The 15,593-nt window shown below is 34.7% G+C and overlaps 1 protein-coding gene across 8 annotated transcripts in view; it reads right to left on the reverse strand.

The window, feature by feature from the left end:
- Positions 1-15,593, reverse strand: part of NFIB (nuclear factor I/B) — a 226,223-nt gene that overhangs the window by 54,722 nt on the left and 155,908 nt on the right. For all 8 annotated transcript variants that reach the window (XM_012721408.1, XM_004677669.2, XM_004677666.2 and 5 more), the window contains 3 exons: positions 14,466-14,534; positions 8,721-8,841; positions 6,282-6,400 (listed from right to left, as the gene is read on the reverse strand). In XM_012721408.1, the coding sequence (XP_012576862.1) occupies positions 6,282-6,400; positions 8,721-8,770 (169 nt within the window). In that variant the 5' untranslated portion in view covers positions 8,771-8,841; positions 14,466-14,534. The remainder of the gene's footprint in view (positions 1-6,281; positions 6,401-8,720; positions 8,842-14,465; positions 14,535-15,593) is intronic.

Below are 15,593 nucleotides of genomic sequence, written 5' to 3' on the forward strand. Positions count from 1 at the left end.
TATGTTTCTAACAATGTCTTTTAAAAATAAAATCACAATACCGCTTTCAAATGTAAGAGTAATATCACCTAACAGATAATTCATATTTCATGTCCCCCAGAATGTGTAGAGGTTGTTTGATTTAATAATAAATAATACCAACTATGGTCCAAATACCGTATTTGGACCTTCAACCTCCTTAAACTTTACTTAACCTATAGTTATATTAACTATTTTTCAATATTAACAATTTTCAGATTAACTGCTTTTTCTATATAATTTATTTGCTGAAGAAACCACATAATGTAAAGCTTGCATTAAAAAACTCATATATATTTAGAAAAGGGGCCTCTCTGGTGGCATAGAGGTTAAAGCCTCAGCACTATAAAACTATCAACAGCCACTGCAACATGAATTTATCACCAGCCAGGGAGGTGACCCACCTGGCACAGCAGACCTCTCCTGTCTCACGGTTGCTACCCTCAGCAGTGTATTTTAGGAAATCGGCCTGTTTTGCTCCCCACTCTATCTCTAGTGAATTCTTTCACCCACCCACCCATCCCCCACCCCAGCACACCTCTGACCTATACCCCAGTTCTTATATGCATAAATAAATAATAAAAATAAAATATTTTTTAAATAAGTTAATAAAATAAATGAAGAGAACCAGACTCTCCTACCTTCTAGGACTGGCGTAAAACTTTACATATATTTTTGCTTTCAACCCTGTTCTTAAAAATGCACTGTATCAGTCCATCAAATGATCATTATAGTACTGAAAACTTGTCATATATCAGACACCAGGTTGCAGAGGCAGAACAGGACACTGCGTTCCTTTAGCTACAGGACCTCTACAAACAGCCTCCTAAACATGTTATAGTTACAGTCCTGAAAACTGCCACAAAACTTCGTTATAACTTTTTCCCTGACCCATGAAACTTCAATACAGATAAATGCATATTAGTTCCAAGGGTTCACAGAGGCCAGGGTTTCATAAATGCAGTCCTTGTACCCAACTCAGGATAGGAATCTTTTTTCCATTAAATAACAAGATAGTAAAAGACTGTATTTTCACATCATTAAGTTCCCAGAACAAAGAAATAGGAATATAACCTGACCCTATGAGGTAGTATTACTCCTAATAAGTACAGAGGTTTGCCCCATCCAAAATGCTATTCCTGGTTACAATACATAAAAGTACAAACAACTGTTTATTAGTAGGCAAGATGAGGAATTCTTATGAAAGCTTTCACCAACATTTTCTTGTTTCCCTTTCTACTTGAAAGATGCTCATATTATGATTTTTCAACTACGGAAGTTTAGGTGAAGGAATGAATCACACCATAGTGCCAGCTTTTTGGGAGGTTTTCTCTCCAGTGGTCTGATGGGAGATGGAGGTTCACTGTTCCTTCTCTAAGAAATGCAAGCTCTTTACTTTGATATTTTCATTAAGAAGGTAAACAAAGAAACTAAATGTGGTGCTTTAAACTAAACACAAGCCATCTCTCCATATCAATTTATCAAAAGGACTTTTATGTCTCAGTTTGCTACACTTAAAATGTGATATTTGAATATTTGATATTTAATCCTTGTGATACAACCTCTAGGAATGCACGGAATTAGTGGTGTTCTTTCTGGTCTCCAATGGGATTTGCTTAAAAATTCTTCCAGGAAGATTAATAAACTATTTGTTCTGCTTTTTTTTTTCTAGGGCCTTGTTTTTTGTTAATAACTCCCAGATAGTAGGTATTCAACCTGTTGTAAAAAGAAAAAGCAGTTCACTTACCCAGCTCTAGGCTAAGTCTGAGATTATATAATTTGTCAGGCTGCAGCTTGGGCTAGCTAGAACTTTTGGTTTTCAAAGTTGGACTAGAAAATTAAAGCTCGCTGTACATTCTTGGGTTAAAAAAAAAAAAAAAGATTCCGATGTCTCAATAATACATCGTATGGCCCTCCCTGGTGGCACAGCAGGTTAGAGCACAGCACTGAGAAGCTAAAGCCACTTCCGCATGAGTTTGATTCCCGCCTGCCCCGGAGGTGACCACATGGCGTGGCAGACCTCTCCTGGCCCACCCACTGCTCCCCTCAGCAGTGTACTTCGTCGATCTGCCTGTTCTGCTCCCCACTCTGTCTCTGGTGAAGCCTCTCGCCCACTGCCCCTGAGCCTCTGGCCTGTACCCCAGTTTAGTATGAACAAATAAATAAATCTTAAAAAATAAAAATAATAATAATACATTGTATGTTCACTATTATAAATGTAATTTATAATCCATAATCTGTAGTTTATGTACATGTTACAAATACCCACTCCTGGATATTCACATTCACAGCACATAGTAATACATTAAATATTCTACAAATTCATTCATAAATAAAAAAAGTATTTAAATTTTTGTTAAAATAGGAAATTCCAAGCTTAGTCGAATGCTCCCTATATCTGGTATATACATTAACATTCCTAAACTCAAATTAAATTCTAGCCTAATCTATCACCAATGCCCATTAAATAATATCTTAGGACTTTGACATTTAGACTTACATGAAATCAGCAACTATTATAATGTCAGTGGCACAGGGATATTGATAAAGAAATGTTTCATAAGTTCAAACATAAAACACTGTTAAATTTCTGGCTATTGAAATGCAATGATACATTATGAGGAAAAATAAAAGGAATTATTCTTCTAGTTTCAAGTAAAGCCCAAGAAATAGTAATCAAGATTCAAGACTAGAAGAAAAAGGATTTTTTAGTATGCCCTTTGATAAGCTAATTATTAACCATTCAAATCTAAAATGATGAAAAACAGTTTCCAAAAAAGAAAGTTTTCAGGAGCAAGTCTGTCAGATGTTAAAAAGTAGGAGATTTAGAAAAGACTAAAAAGAAAAAAATATTCTAGAATCTAGAAAAGTGAGGTAATGGTGGCTGAAAGCCCCGTGCCCTGTGTCAATAGCTTAGATTGCCTCTCCTCTTCTCCAGCATGAAAGAACATAAAGCACAAATATGAGTATTATATAATACAGATGTTGACAAACTTAATTTTCATCACTATTCACCAAAGAAATTTAAGGAAATCTTACAGGTTCCTACCCAATGTTTAACACTATTAAATACTGTTTTATTTAGTTTTAAGACACTGGTATCTCCATGCCACAAAATTTAGAGTTACAATAGCTTTAGGATCAGGAATTTGTTACTTTTTGAGTTTTGAAAATATATAAAAATAAGCTGACTTATGTTTTTAACATATAAAACATAAACTCCTTTGTATGTACGTTTAAAAATGATAGGAACACTTGTCATTACATGAATCTAGCTTTTGTATTAAAGTCTGACTTCCTTTCCTTTTAAAATAAAATGAGTATAGTAACTTGGACATATCAAAACCTTTACTTTTGCATGAGTTGCAATGGCCTAAGTTGGTTCTTCAGATAACAAGGAAACGTTTGTAGCCATGTGTTGTCCATAATTTTCCTACCTTGAATTTTCATTTCAAAAATCAGTTTTGCTAGGCGGTGGCAATTGTAAATTCAATGTAAAGTTAACAATAACAGCATACTTAGGAAACAGCAACCAGTAAATTTAAAAATGTTTCCACTCATAAGTACAAGTATATTTTAATCAACCAATATGTATCAATAGCTACTGAGTACCAACTAGGGCAGGCTATGGTGGGATAAACGGGCATATGACACGTATAACAGCCATTATAATGCCCACAGCCACTCCACACGTTCTTTAGAAAACTGCCTTCATGACACAAGCAAGTGTGTCTAAAGAACGTTTGAAGATGGACAAGAACAACTGTGGGGCATTTTATTTTGCAGATTTTAAAAAAGCAATTTTCTAAGAACAAAAGGACTGTTTTTGGCCTAGCAAATTTATAAAGATAGTACTGTACTGCCCTCATTTTTATCATTGTAGTTAGAAGTCTTCTTTCTACAATGGCTTATTGTGCACATTACAAAGTCTTCAGGGTCTTCAGAATTAAAGTGACAGAGTTTTTTTAAGCATACTTGAGAATGGATCATTCTTGTTTACACTTAATATAATATGCCTTTGCAGACTTCTCTAATAATTTTAGTCATCTTCACAAAAGAAAATCAGCAAGACAATACAATGATTTTACAAAGAAAAAGAATGACAGTTTCCCTTCTACTTTTCAAAAATGTTTTATTATATGATTTGAGATTGGCTTTATTCAATAGGCTGAAAGAAGAATCAATTCTTACAAAATGACACTCTATAATAAAGAACACCTACACTTCTGAACAACACATCCATTTCCCATGTTCACAATGTTATTATTGTTACCATTAGAATCTTTTCCAGAATCATTTCCTGACAGGCAAAATATGGCTTTGTTTAGAATAAACTGACAATGTCAGTAAAACAAGGAATAAAGCATAAAAGGTTGAGGGCTTTGTTTTTATTCTCACTTCTACACCTCCAATGATAGTCCCTATTATTTCTTGCTTTCACTAATGAAAATAGTATTCTGCCTATCAACAGTTTACTGACTCAACAATTACTACTTGTGTCCCTACTATGCACCATAGTGCATGGTTACTAGTGCAGATTATAGTAGCAGTCAAAGAGTTAAGCTCCTTGACTTCATATTATAGACAGATTTAGACAATTCCCACCATAAATAAACATGTAACAGCATGAATACCATGAAAGAACAATACTGGTGTCAAGAGAGAAAAACAGTACAACCTGATTTAGACTGAAATTCAACAATTTAGTTTGGGACATGAAAGATGCGAAAGAATTTGCTAGATGAAGTGTTAGAAAAGGAACATCCTAGAGGAAATGATTTGTATGAAGGTCCTAGGTTGTCCAGTAACAAATCTAAACAATGGGTTCAAATGCAAAGCAAATGACACTGCAAGTCTGGAGTGATTGGAAATCAGACAACGAACAAGACCTCTTGTTCATATGAGGGACTCCTGATTTTCTCCTCTGAGCAGTGGGAGATTAGGGAAGGAGCTAATGTGATATACTATGTAAAGATGATTTTTTTCTACCACCTGAACAATAGCTTAGGGGCGATGAACAAAGGTGTCTCAAAAGTCAAGATTTTTGGCTAAATTTCCAATCGATCCTTACCATGACCCTGAAATCTCCACTACTTCTTTGCACATGCACTGTGCCCAGCCATGAAGCGCACATGGTCATTTGCAAACTTACTTTCCCACCTCAGTGGTTTTGGTTTTGGTTTTGGCTATGGTTTTGTCTCTACCCACCTGCCCCCCGCTCACTTCCTTATTAGTAAAAATCACTACATGCTAAAGGAGATGCACATGACTCAAAGTCCACCGCCTCCTAGAATTTTCATTCTTTATCCCCTATACCACACAGTATTAAAGCTTGTAGAGCAAAAAGAGTCTAACTGGTTTTGGTTTTCATTGCTCAGCTTCAAAGTAATTTATCTCCGGAGATTACTCAATATGCAGCTCCTACCCTCAGAGAGACACACCCAAATTGTGGGCTGAAAACCACTGATAAGAGTTCTTTTACATTTTTCATGAAATGCAGAGTTGGTTTAAAAGCCAATTTTCAAGTACATTTTATGTTGCTGATATAAGTCATATTTGTACAATACATACATGCTAACAAAAACTTTAGATAATTTTTCTACTTCCATACTTATCTGTCTCCTTCTATTTGTGGCAAAAATGCATGGTTAAGTCTGATGAAATCTATTTAACTTAATAGGCTTTAAAAACAAAAAAGATTTAACTCTGAATTCAGAATCAAATAACACCCAGTTCTTCAAATTCCATGGTTCCCCAAAGCTGCACTGGAATTAAGTCTGTTTTATCTAGAAAACATAACTAAATTGACTCAGACACAAAGTTTCTTACATTACACTTTTATTCATTGTTTTGTACTGTACCTACTTCCTACAGGAATAAGGACTTCCTTTCAATGGGAACTTTCAGTGTCTAACACTTGCAAACTGCTTAAAAGTTGGCTCCTCCCTGAAAGGCGCCACAGAGTAAAGCCAACAGAGCTAAAGCAATCTGCTGCACTGTAACCAACGAAAGCAGACAGACCGTGAACATTCACCGGCATTAACTGCGGTCAAAAACATCTTATACATGTGTAAAATGTAGAATTTTTATAATAACTTTGATAACATTTGACTCATATGTTATCTTCAAAGTATTTTTACTACGATTATTGCGTGAAGAAAACATACCCTGTATTGGCTCGGTTATGAGACTTTCACTCAATGAAACTTACAAAGCAGGTGGCCATTTTTCTCTCGTCCCTACCACACGTCCTTATCACCCACCTTGATCTCTTTCATGCCATGTTCGACTTCCAGCAGCTGGTGAATTCGGAGAAGGATAAAAGTCTCCTGTAGGACTTGGCTCCATATTTTCATCTATGGATATAGTTTTGGGTCTTTTGCTGCAAAATATAACAATAGTTGTGTTAATGGGATTTCCACGAACACAAGTAATATAATATCCCAGAATCGTTTTTGATTCAAACATCAACAGGAATAGAAAATATTTTCAGTTGTAATCCCATTTATTATATGGTAGTTAATATATTTAGATTCTGAAATGTATTTACAAAGGATTATCAGTAATAAAGAGAATGCATTCTCAATGTGAGAAGTGGGCTAATTTGAAAATTGTTATTAAGCTTGTACCAGAATCTTATAATTATCATTAATATTAATAAAGTTTACTTGTACAGCACATGTCATTAGCAACTAATTCCTTTAAACTAATTGAAAGATAAGCTATTGGAATAGAGTCAGACTGGCCCTCATACCAAATCTTGACTAGGCCACTTACTACTTCTTAATAGTTAACTCACTGACCTTTCTAAACTGACTTTAATCATCTGTAAAATGGAAATAATAAAATCTAGTTCAAAGGGGAGTGTTTATGGGGATTAAATGAGTTATTAAGTGTAAAGTTCCTAGTTAAGTTAGCTAGCATTTAAAGGATACTAATTAAATAGTAATTATTTGTAGTAACCCTATAATTAATAAGAAAAAGTATTATATAATACTGTACTGATTATAAACTATTTCATATGTTATTCTTTACAACTTTTCCTTACAAATAAGATCCTTTACTTTTAAAATCAACCATGGAAAACAAACCATTGCCAAATTTAATCCAAATGGTATACTTTTAAAATGAGACATTTTAATAAAGAAAATACAACTCACATCAATTGTATTTAAAGCAGAGAATAAGAAAATCTATTTATGGCAGATGTTGCCTCACAGATCCTTACTAGTCCTCAGGCAAATAACTATCAATATGAGAAAGGTATTTTTTCATTTCATTAAGAATTCTTGTTTATAACTGTGCAGGTAAAAACTTAAAAAGAAAAAAAAACTTCTAAGGTAATTTTATGCGGTCATAATAAACATCATGTCATAGGATTTCAGCATTGGGAATGACCTTAGAAACCACACATATAAACTGGCCCTACCTTTTCTTACAAATGGGGAGACAAGTTTGTGAAAACTCAGTGAATTCCCAGGGAAAATTAATGCCAGTAATTCAATATAAAATAAAGTCTTCTGACTTCCAAGACTGTTGTTTTACTACTGTACTGTTTTTCAAACCCTGAAAGTATGTGTACACCTGAGTTTATTCATAGATACATTAGGAATTAATATTTGACACACAACTCCTAGAGAATTTTCATGATGTAGAAGATGGCAGTTTCTATCCACACTAAACAATAGTCAGAATAAATAAATAATTCTTTAGTTTCTTCCAGTGATATCCAGAGTTAGAACATACATATTTTTCAAAATCTCCTTAAGTCTATTTCCTCCATTTGTGAGTCACTGATAAGTATTAATGGAAAACTTAAAATGAGGAAAAGTTTACTCTCATGAGGATGTAACTGGGAAATAATTTTATACCTTGCTTATTCTGAAGTATATAAACTCTAAAACAGAATGATCTGTGTCCACAACATATTGATCTATGAGACAAATAGTAAATTACTACTCACATTTTAAATTCAGAAAACACAAAGCATGTCTAAGATCTCAACATGTCACAATTTTACTTGCAATAAGGCAAATTAACTTGCTCTGCAGTCTAACTACATGGAAAAAGTTTGACTATAAATGATATAAAATTGAGTTTAGTATACAAACATACAAAAAAGTTTCAAACTTAATTTATTTTTATTAATTTTATTTATGTATGCATTCAAGAACTGAGGTATAGGCCACAGGGGTTTTTTTTCTTTCTTTTTTTAATAGGCAAGAGGATTCACCAGAGACAGTTGGGAGCAGAACAGGTGGATCTACTGAAATACACTGCCAAAGGGACAAGAGATGAGATAGGAGAGGCCTGATGCATCATGTGGGTCAGCTCCCTGGCTGGAGATCAAACTCATGCTCCAGTGGCTGCTTATAGCTTGACAGTGCTGAGACTTTAACTTCTCAGCCACCAGGAAGGACCCTCATAATTAATTTAAATGCAACTGACTTTTATATTTGAGAACAGTATAAGGAACAATTATTCAGATATTCTTTTATTTTAATAGTTGACACTATAAAATACAAGTTTTGTTCTAAAATGTATAGATTCTCATATTTGATCAACAGTAAATTTAATAGTCCAGAAATATGATAGGTCTTTACATATTAAAAGTTCAACTAAAATAAATAAATAAAAATACAATATTTATGCTTTTTACAAATCTGCTTAGAGCAAGATTAGCTCATTTTTCAGTTAGTTACCTGCTTGGTGGAGAAGACAGCGACCTCTGAAGGTTGACCCCCGAGTTCATATCATGATAGTATGGTTGGCTCGGAATTTCTCCAATTGGGAAGTTGACTCCAGTTCCCTGGGTGATGGGTGCTGAGGAATAAAACAAACAAACAAACAAAAAATAACATCCAAATGACACTTATCCTCTGTCCATTCAAATGTTAAAATGTGGTATTTACTTGTAGGCAAGGACGTGGACAACTTAAAAAGTCTGAGATCTGCCAGACTTGAAAACATACTCCTGATGACAATGGTTAAGTGCTGGATCTCAAGGATCTCAGTGTATAATCAAGAGTTACCACTTGCCCTACTCTCACTCCCAAACAGTCTCACTCACTTCTTTATATTAGTTATAACTACACCTATATCTCACTAGTCTATAGATGCTTTAGAGGAAATCAAATGTTTCCTATTGCTCAGCACTAAGCAAAAAGCTTTCTAAGCCAGCTCTCAAAAACCAAATAGGTATTAAGTAAATAACAAAGAATCATTTCATAAAGGAATACCCGAGATTATTATTCTATAACAGTGATACTGTTAGAATGGATTAGAAATCATGATATGGTCCCTAGTAGAATTCCATTGTGCAACTATATCACAACTTTAGATCATTCACCTTTGGGGGACATTAAAGTTGTTTCTGTACCTTGACTATTGTAAATAAGGCTGCAACAAACATTTGGGGTTTCCTTTCAAATTAGTATTTTTTCGTGTTCTTTAGGTAGAAAAGATATGCTCATGACATTTGCAGCAACATGAACTGGAGCTGGAAGGGATTATGCTCAGCAAAATAAATAAGAAAGAAAAAAATAAATAAGTACCAGCTTTTAGACTTGTATGTGGAAAAAAGAGAATCAGAACAAAAGGTGAAGGAAAAGAGAAAACTTGCAATTGACCAGAGATCTGAAACATAAAAAATAACTGATGGGGAGGAAGGGAATCAGGATGGGGGAGGGACGAGCAAGGGGCACAGGTGCTGTGTGATAGGGCGCAGGTGCTGTGGTGGTGGGAGGGCTATGGGGTTACACCTGACGGGACAAACCAGCTACGGTACAAAAATAGAAGACTGTGGTAAGAAATGAAATGAATTGAGAGGAAAAAATCATGGCATGTAACTATTTAATACACATAATTATTCTATCATGGAAGGTAAATAAGTGGACTATATGAAATAAGAGCCAAAGGTTTTTCAACAGGCATATTCAGGTGCCATATAAAAATAGAGAATGTGGCTTTTCTTAATAATTATATTTTGTTTGAAAAGGTTGTTTTTTTTTGTTTTTTTTTTGACGCAACCATAGATGATTTAAAACATATAGTTTAAGGTAGTTTTTGTAAGTCAAGAAATGTTTTTGAATGTACCATTGTATACCATGAGATTTCCACATATAAATATTAGTTTTGTTACAACAGATGTCTGTTCAAAGTTTGAAATTTGTTTCTGAGCACAAATCTGAGTGAGTACATTGCATTATAATGAATTATTGGGAAGGACAAACTTTGAGCTGAATTCTCTGTGCCACTTCTGAGTTACATACCTCAGTTTTCAAACGTCAAAATTAGGGTGATAGTAACCTACCCATATGAGATTATTTTGAGAAGGAAATAAGGTAATGAGTGATAATCATCTAGCACCATACAATAGTTTTCAACAAATGTGAAATTCCTTTCCTTCTCTGCTTTTCCCCTAATATCCATCCCCTGACAGAGTGGAGTGATAAGCAAAGATAGAACAGCTCAACAACATGGTGAAAGCAAAGACCTATAAGTGGGCCTATTTGCTAAAGTTTGCTCATTCAACAAATTATCAGCTGTGTCCATTGTAGGCAAGTGTTACAAAGGATGTGATGGCTTAATAGAACATATTGGGCAACAGAAAAGAAAACATTCATGTAAAAACATAGAAATAACAGCATACAGCAGATTATAATCAGACAGTTCAAACAAAGAGCATGATCAATGCTGTGGGATTTCAACTGAAGTAGATTACAAAATAGGCTGAAAGGTCCAAGCGATCATGCAAAAGCTATAGCTGTCTCTGGACTTAAGGAGAATAATTATTGGTGGGAGATGATTCTAAACAGGAATTACTAGAAGAACAGAGTCATGGACAGAGATAATATGCAAGCTGGGAGCCAGGGTGGTCATGTCAAAGCACAGTGACTAAGAATTTCTATTTCTGTTAGGCCTTCACAAGCCCTAATGAAAGAAAGTGTGACCAGGGCTGTGGCAACATAATTTTAGTCACTGTGATACACTGTAGATAAAATTCCAAAGGAGCAGCAGATTTTCAAATATTTTCTTACTCAGAATTTCAAAGAAATATTTTAAAAGTGCTCACCATCAGGTGAATTCTATTTTAATATCAAGCAGGCTGAGATTAATTTAAAATAAGTAAATGATTTATTGTAGGGAAGTAATCAAGGAATATACCACCAAGAGCTCTCTTTCCTTAGTACACAAATCAATCTATACATGAGGAGTTCTAGCTCCAAACTTCTAGATTTTATGCTTTCTTTTAGATGTTTCATCTTATAGAGAGTATGTTAAACTCATTTAAACAGAAAATACATGTACTCAGTGTATAACTATGTCTAATGACTTACTTCTCTGAACAGCTAAAATGTAGTTATTTGTTGTGGCTGGAGGTACAGTGGAGGTTAAAAAAGTGCAAGGTATGAAATCTCACAGTAACCACATGCTTTAAAGTTTATTATTAGAATCATGTCCTATGTGACATTGGAAAGAGGTTACGTGCTAGAAGGAGATATTTGAGGGGCTCAGTGAAAGTAAGCAATCTGTCTAGCTTCCAACAACAGTAATGGATATAATTCAAAGAAAGTACTGAACTATTAACAGGAAACTTAAAGCTTCATCTTATATCAACTATTGGCAATTTATTAAACTATTAAGCTTATTCGATATTCAAGCAAAAATTTGTAGTTTCTATTTCATACATATGGTATGACAGTAAACACAGATGCTGGACCATAAACAGACTAGGTGTAATTTATGCAAAATGATAAAACAGATCTTTAGAAATTTTATTTTTCCTTAATTTTGTTCCAGAGGAATATCGCAGAGTATCAAGACAACAATAAAAATAATCTGCTTGCAGATTTATGCATGAGTATTGTCCAAATTTAGTGCACATTCTGACATTGAATGGGAGGGAGCTTACAAAAGAAAGTAGATTAATAATAAACATGGCCAAATTCTAAAACAAAATAAGAAAAAAAATATTTTAATAACAAAGAGCACATGAGAACAGCAAGTCCTGGGCAGATAGTCATGATTAAAAGCTTCAGGAAGAACTTACATCAGATGCAAACACCAGCTTTAGCACCTCTTCCAGGGAGCTGGAAGGGTCTGAAAGCTGCAAATCATGTTTAAGAGGCTGCCAATATCCTCTTAGAAACGAAGCTCCAAAGAACCTCAGATTCTAAAGGTTAGAGGCCAACCCTTAATCTCTCCTATTGTTCTCCTCACTCCAAAAGCTGATCCTAAATCAACTTTTAAGATGGAGATAATATCACTCAACAAAAAGATCACTATCCTAAAACTGAATAGCTTCATTAGCTAAAGTCAACATACGCATTAGAGGGTCAAATGATAATAAAACCCTAGAGGACAGAAACCATTAATGTACCATAAACCCTCCACAGTCAGAATCTGTGATATACAGCATGAGGGCTGTGCTGTAGTTTATGTTTACTTAGCAAACCCTTATTTCATAAACAATGAAGTTCAACTGTGTAAGTAAGATTATAATGTGGATTTATTAAAACACTTAGGAGAATAACTTCTCAAGCGTTTCTGAGACACCTATTTACATACGGAGTAGAAAATAAATGTTTGCTGAATAAATTAACTAATGAATGAATATAGATAATTAATGTACTAATTACAAATCAGTTATGTTTGTTATAACAGATAACTTAAAAACCTCTAAGAGATGATAGTATAAATTAAGAATAAAGTATATTAAATTTATCTTATGTCAAAATGTTACAAAAAAGTATTTTAATTTATTTGTTGTGATTCAAATTCAGAGTTCTCAAAATACTATTATGTGCTTTTTAAGACTCTAATGTGGCTCTCCTACAGAGCCAAACATGTTACATCTTATGAGATACTTATAATATTCTCTGACAGAATACTTCCTACCATCATTCATGAAAGAAGGATATAGCTAGAAAAATATATCAGGAAACTTCAAAAAGTACAAATTTAAACCATTTCATAAAATCTGGTCATTGTAGCAGTATCACCCTTTGCTAGAGAACAGTATGTAGAACACCCCCCTCACACAAACCCTCCACACACACACACACACACATACCCCAATACAACTTCAAATAGCCCCTTTCTCCCAAGTCAAAAATAGATAAAGCACTATGAAATATGAAAGGCCTTCACACCCCACATACTGACTGGGAGAATTACAGAAGGTTCACTATTTTGGCCAACAGAGTAGACCATCAAAATCCTCTTGCCCAACAAATACAAACCCTGGATGCACTAGGGAGCAGGATACTAGATTCAGACCTATATTATCCCCAAGCAAATATGCCCATAACAGAAGTGTTTCCGGCAGACACTTATGCACTGCAGAGTTAGGGCAGAAAGAATAACTTACTGGAATTCTCAAATGCCTATGGAGACGACTCCCTGAGATACATGCTGTTTGTCCTGGCCAATTCAGGACAAACTATTTGACTGATTCCAATTCAAAAGACCCAGTCATCCAGTAGTTTGAAGATCCCTGTATGACTACAGAATTTTACCTATACTTATCCTCATAAACTGGCTCTGCTTTGTTCTTATTGAATCATCATAATTCTTGCTCCTGACCTGTGTAGTTGACCCAAATGAAAAACATGACTTAAACAAGGGCCAGAGTGCTACTACATCATCTAAATAACATTATTCCAAACTGTGACACTCTCTGTCAAAGTGTCAGTAAAAAAACACCCTTCAAAGTTACCTAAGTAAGTTAAACCAGAGAAGAAAGGAAGGAAGAAATGAGTCACTTGCTTTAACAGACTGAGTGTTTTAAGAGCTGCATCGTAGCTATATTTGCACACATTAGTAGTAAGTAAAAGGGTTCATCAAGGAAAACTCCCCCCTGCCTAGGTAGCTGGCCAGGTGAACATCCAACCTACCAAGAATGGTATGTCAGGTGAAATGGCCAGTTAAAACAACTGGACATTGTTTTGGACAACAATGCTTTCTATCTATATCCAACTACAATCTGCAAAGTTAATTTCTGCATCCCTCTACATTCTGCATGCTAGTGTGTATATCCTGTACATCTCCTAAGTCCCTATGAAAATGTTAGTAAAATGAAAAAGCACTTATCTACAGGAAACTTATGTGGGTTATCATAACAACACAGAGTACATTTAATTAATCACACTTCCTTTGATATAAATGACCATCTATGGTCATAAAGAAAACAGTGAGTTAAGTGAAGACCAATCAGGACAGACTAAAAATTGTTTTTGCACAACAAAAAGATTTGATAATTTAAATGCAAATATTACAGAAACTCAGACAAATGTATGTTATATATGATTTGAGGAAAAGGGCCAAGGTTTTAAAACTCAAACTCTCCTGATATGCGATTATTTTTTAAATTGTATTTCAGATACAAAAACAAAGTAAGTTGAATCATACTCTATAATTTAATAAGAAGAAAATAATTTACTTACTTCTGGATACCCTCACAAGTTCTGATACATTGAAGACTCCCGATTTTACAAAGCTATCCTCAAGGTATCCTGAAAATAAACATCAAGAGGAAAAAGATTAACATAAGCAGGAAGCAAATAAATGATTAAACACTAGAACTTGTTCAAGTGTTTTACAAAGCAAGGTTCAAACAAAAACCAAGTGTGCTTACACCAAAGACAATTAAAAGTAAAACTTGTGAATGCACACTAAGTCTGTTTAAACAAAAGTAAAAATGTTTAGATACTAGGCAATCTCCTAGAAAACTTTTTCTTAACTTTCTAAATATGCAGGGCAATTGGTATGGCTCCATTTGCAGTGACCACATACAAAGAATGAAGATTCTGGGGTTTTTGTTGAGTGTTTCAGCTCCAAAGCACCTGGAGACTAAAGTCCACCCATTAAAAATAAAAAAATAAAAAAATTAAAAAAAAAAAAAAAGGAAAAGGAAAACCACAACCACAATTAGCACCTGTTGGAATTACTTCAAAGATCTCTTAAAACCACTGTTCTTTCACAAATCCTTCCCTGATTAAAGAAAAGTGAGTTGCTGTTCACAGCACTCCTACCCTCGTTCCAAGGTCATGACCCACACAAAAGAATTTATACATACAGCAATACTCTGCATGAGCCTATTCCTATGCATGTATACCACACATGACTTCACTGCTTTTACACCTTTGCCACGGCACCCTTGAATTTCCTTTGCTTTAAGAACTGGACATAGTTTCTGGCATAGGTGGTAAAACCAGGCCTCCAGGAATGCCCTATGACCCCTCCTAACAACTAGGCACCAGATCCCCCGATGCCTGTGTGGTAGCTGGATTCAGACCTGTGTGGTAGCTGGTCTACCTGCACATATGCACATAGTACTAGAGATGAGAACTCCCACAGATACCAGGCTAGTCTCCAAGTTCTCATCTATGAGAAGGTTTAACAGGAGTCTAGGGGAAGAGAACTTCCATAGGCAAGTGAGATATGGTTACCCTATATCCCAAGAAGGAAATAAGAGTTTGTACCTCCTCAGAATTAAAATACTTCCAGAGGAATTAAAACAATACAAAACAAAACAAAAAGCCCCGTATAGTAATTTTTTTTTATTACAAAGT

This window comes from Condylura cristata, unplaced genomic scaffold (assembly GCF_000260355.1).
Source record: "Condylura cristata isolate star-nosed mole 26May11 unplaced genomic scaffold, ConCri1.0 scaffold00006, whole genome shotgun sequence".
In the NCBI taxonomy this organism is placed as follows: Eukaryota; Metazoa; Chordata; class Mammalia; order Eulipotyphla; family Talpidae; genus Condylura; species Condylura cristata.